The following is a 3,043-nucleotide window of genomic DNA, read 5'->3' as shown; positions in this document are numbered from 1 at the left end:
GTTTAAATTTTTCTAAAATACTTGGTTTTCTCAGGATTCGAAAAAAATCATATTACGATTCAAATGACAGTAAACTCTCGTGACGTAATCTCACCCTTAATGTTCATTGGTTAGTCGATTTAGGCAACCGTAGTAATGTCTAAGAACCGTGAGCGTGAACGACGTTCGTTATTCACTAGTACGGTCAACCCGCCTTTAATGAGGCCACGATACGAGAGAGATAAAGAATGTGCAGGAAAATTTGACAGGCTGTCTAATTTGAGTTGCCTATATCAACTTAAATTGGGGAAGTTGACCTCATATTTTTTCAGTGATGTGGGAGAGAGTATTTTACCTCCCTCCCACATCACTGTATTTGTTTAACTTTATGAACTTCACTTAATTTTTAAATACTGCCTATCAGCCCTAGTTAAAAAATATATACCAAGTTAAAAAAATATGACGTACATTTCCCCGATTTAAGTTTATATACCGACCGCAGACGTTCGGATACAATTAGCGTTTCTTTGCAAAGACAATGACGTCGACTTTGCAAAGTAACAAGACACTTACTCAACACACACATTACACAACACACTGACTTAGTGATAAGTTATACAATTACGTGGCTAAAGGTTCTAGTTCTAAAACAAGGCCAAAATCAGAGAAAAAAAAAGTTTATATAGGCAACTCAAATTACACGGCCTGTCAAATTTTCCTGCCCATTCTCTGTCTCTCGATGACGGGGCGATTCCATTCGTGTTGACTGTTGACCTTAAACAAGGAAAGGTCTAAGGTGTTGACATTGACAGTTCGTTGATTTTGATTTAAACCATGATTTTCACAAAGTCAAAACCAAAAGTCGGTTTTGAAAAATAGAAAAATGGCGTGGGTGTGATTAGATGTTTTGTCAGAAAAATCTTAAATCATCGCGTTAAAATTGTTATAAATTAAGTAATTATACTGTAGATATAGTTAGTTAGTGTTTGAACATTAATTTAGTAGTTAAGTTAAAAGTTAAAACGGGATAATACGTTAGTAGTGAATAAGAAATACTAAGGACTTTTCTGTAAGTTTTGCCTTTATATAATCATAGTAGCAGTAGTATAGTAGAGTAGAGGCTGGCTTAGGAGATGGACACAAACTCTCCCGGCCCCCCTGACAAAGGGGGCGGGATCTATGCTTTGCTTTCATTGAACTCGCAAAATTTTTTAAATTCCATACACATGCTAGCCCCGAGACATAAAAATAACATTAATTTAATAGAAAGAGAACTCTGTGCTTTAAAAAATAAATTCCAAAACGATCAGATCATGTTAACAGAAGTTAATAACTTATCATCTAGGATTGAAAATATTAGTAGAAGAAAAGTTGAATACAAGGACACTGACTTCGGCCCATTCCTTACTATGATAGAGAGTGACAAGGGAAAAGCAGGAAATATCCATCCTATGGATATTGGGAAAGTATTTCATACAATGGGTACGACTGGAATTAAAGAAATTAGTAGAAAAGGCATGAATAGAATTGGAGTAATTTTTAACACCTCCAAACAGGCAAATATGGTACTAAATAGCACAGAAATCCTTGAGAAAGGATTTCTTGCTTATATACCTCAAAAAATGCTAACATCAAGGGGTATTATTAGAGATGTAAGTATAAATATTTCAATGGAAAACATAGTTAACGACAGTAAATTACAAAAAAACGTGAAAATTATATCGGCCAGACGACTTAACAGAAGAGTTTTAGATAGCAATGGGACCGTTACATACATTCCAACAGGAACTGTACAACTACTCTTTGACGTAAGAACTCCCCCTAAAGAAATAATCATATATTCAAACTTGGTAACAGTAGATCCATACATCCCTCCTGTACAGCAATGCTTCAAATGCCTAAGATTTGGGCACTCACAAAGACAGTGCAGGGGAAAAGCAAGATGCCCGAAATGTTCCGATGAACATACAGTACAAAGCTGCACAGTTTCTGTACCAAAATGCCTATACTGCGATCTTGATCACCTTGCCACAAATAAAATTTGCAAAGAATTCGAAAGACAGAAAAAGATAAATGAAGTAATGGTCTTCCAAGATCTCACTTTTTTTGAAGCTGCCAAGCTGTTTCCCCCAATTAAGGAAAAGCCAGAGAATTCGAGAATGTTTCAGAGGAGAAGTAGGGACTTTCCTTCTTTATTATCCAGCTCACCCAGAGCATTTACTCAAGCACTTCAAAAATCCCCATCCTCCACTCCCCATTTCCAGAGTCAAAGTCATGTGGTCCCAGTTAAAAGGAAAAATAAAGTAATTCTTAAAGACATTAGTTATGACAAAGAAGCGCATAAAGCTTTATTAAACGAGGATCTAAGCAGAAATTTACCTAGATTACCGATTTTAAACAAATTAAATGATTCACAAAAGTATACGGGATCACAAGGCCCAAGTTTTGCACTCTCATTAACACGCAATCGTGTACATTCTCAGGATAGTGTATTTTCAAAAAACGTTGATTTAACCTCTGATAATAATATGGAATTTGCAGGTTTTGATGAGTCACATAATACATCTAATTTTAGTAAAAGTAGTGTTGACTGAATTTTCATTTATTTCTTACAGATAATATAATATATTATTTTTTATATTAAAAAGAAAAAATAATAATAATAGTAACAAATTATATATATAGTTATGATATTTAATATTTTGCATTGGAATATTAATGGTTTCTTTAACAATAAGCAAGATCTAATGGTGTTTCTTAACGAATATGATGTTAATATCATTCTTCTAAATGAAACACATCTGAAATTTTCACAGCACTTGTATATTCCCAATTTTTACTGCTATAGGGATGATAGGATTGATGGATGGGGTGGAATAGCTGTACTTATTCATCAGTCTCTGGCAGCTGATAGGATAGACATTTCACATATTCACTTGCCTGAAAAATGGCAGGCTATCATTATCAAATTTGAAAATTTTTTTATTATAGGATCGTATAAGACACCAGATGTTCGTTTTCGTAAGGAGATCTTTAGAGAATTGGTTCAAATGTGTGATAAACC

The 3,043-nt window shown here is 34.2% G+C and overlaps 1 protein-coding gene across 1 annotated transcript; it reads left to right on the top strand.

The window, feature by feature from the left end:
* The first annotated feature begins 1,205 nt into the window (after positions 1-1,205).
* Positions 1,206-2,573, top strand: LOC126878524 (uncharacterized). Its single transcript, XM_050641281.1, has one exon. It carries the CDS (start codon positions 1,206-1,208, stop codon positions 2,571-2,573), a length of 1,368 nt encoding a protein of 455 aa, XP_050497238.1.
* Positions 2,574-3,043: the final 470 nt, after the last annotated feature.

The sequence above is a fragment of the Diabrotica virgifera genome, chromosome 1 (genome assembly GCF_917563875.1).
Source record: "Diabrotica virgifera virgifera chromosome 1, PGI_DIABVI_V3a".
NCBI classification, from domain to species: Eukaryota; Metazoa; Arthropoda; class Insecta; order Coleoptera; family Chrysomelidae; genus Diabrotica; species Diabrotica virgifera.
The sequence above is the reverse complement of the archived record's forward strand: the minus strand, read 5'-3'. Positions and strand labels throughout refer to the sequence as shown.

Excerpts from the sequence above, each read along its gene's own strand:
- LOC126878524 (XM_050641281.1), top strand. The coding sequence starts at position 1,206 with ATGCTAGCCCCGAGACATAAAAATAACATTAATTTAATAGAAAGAGAA.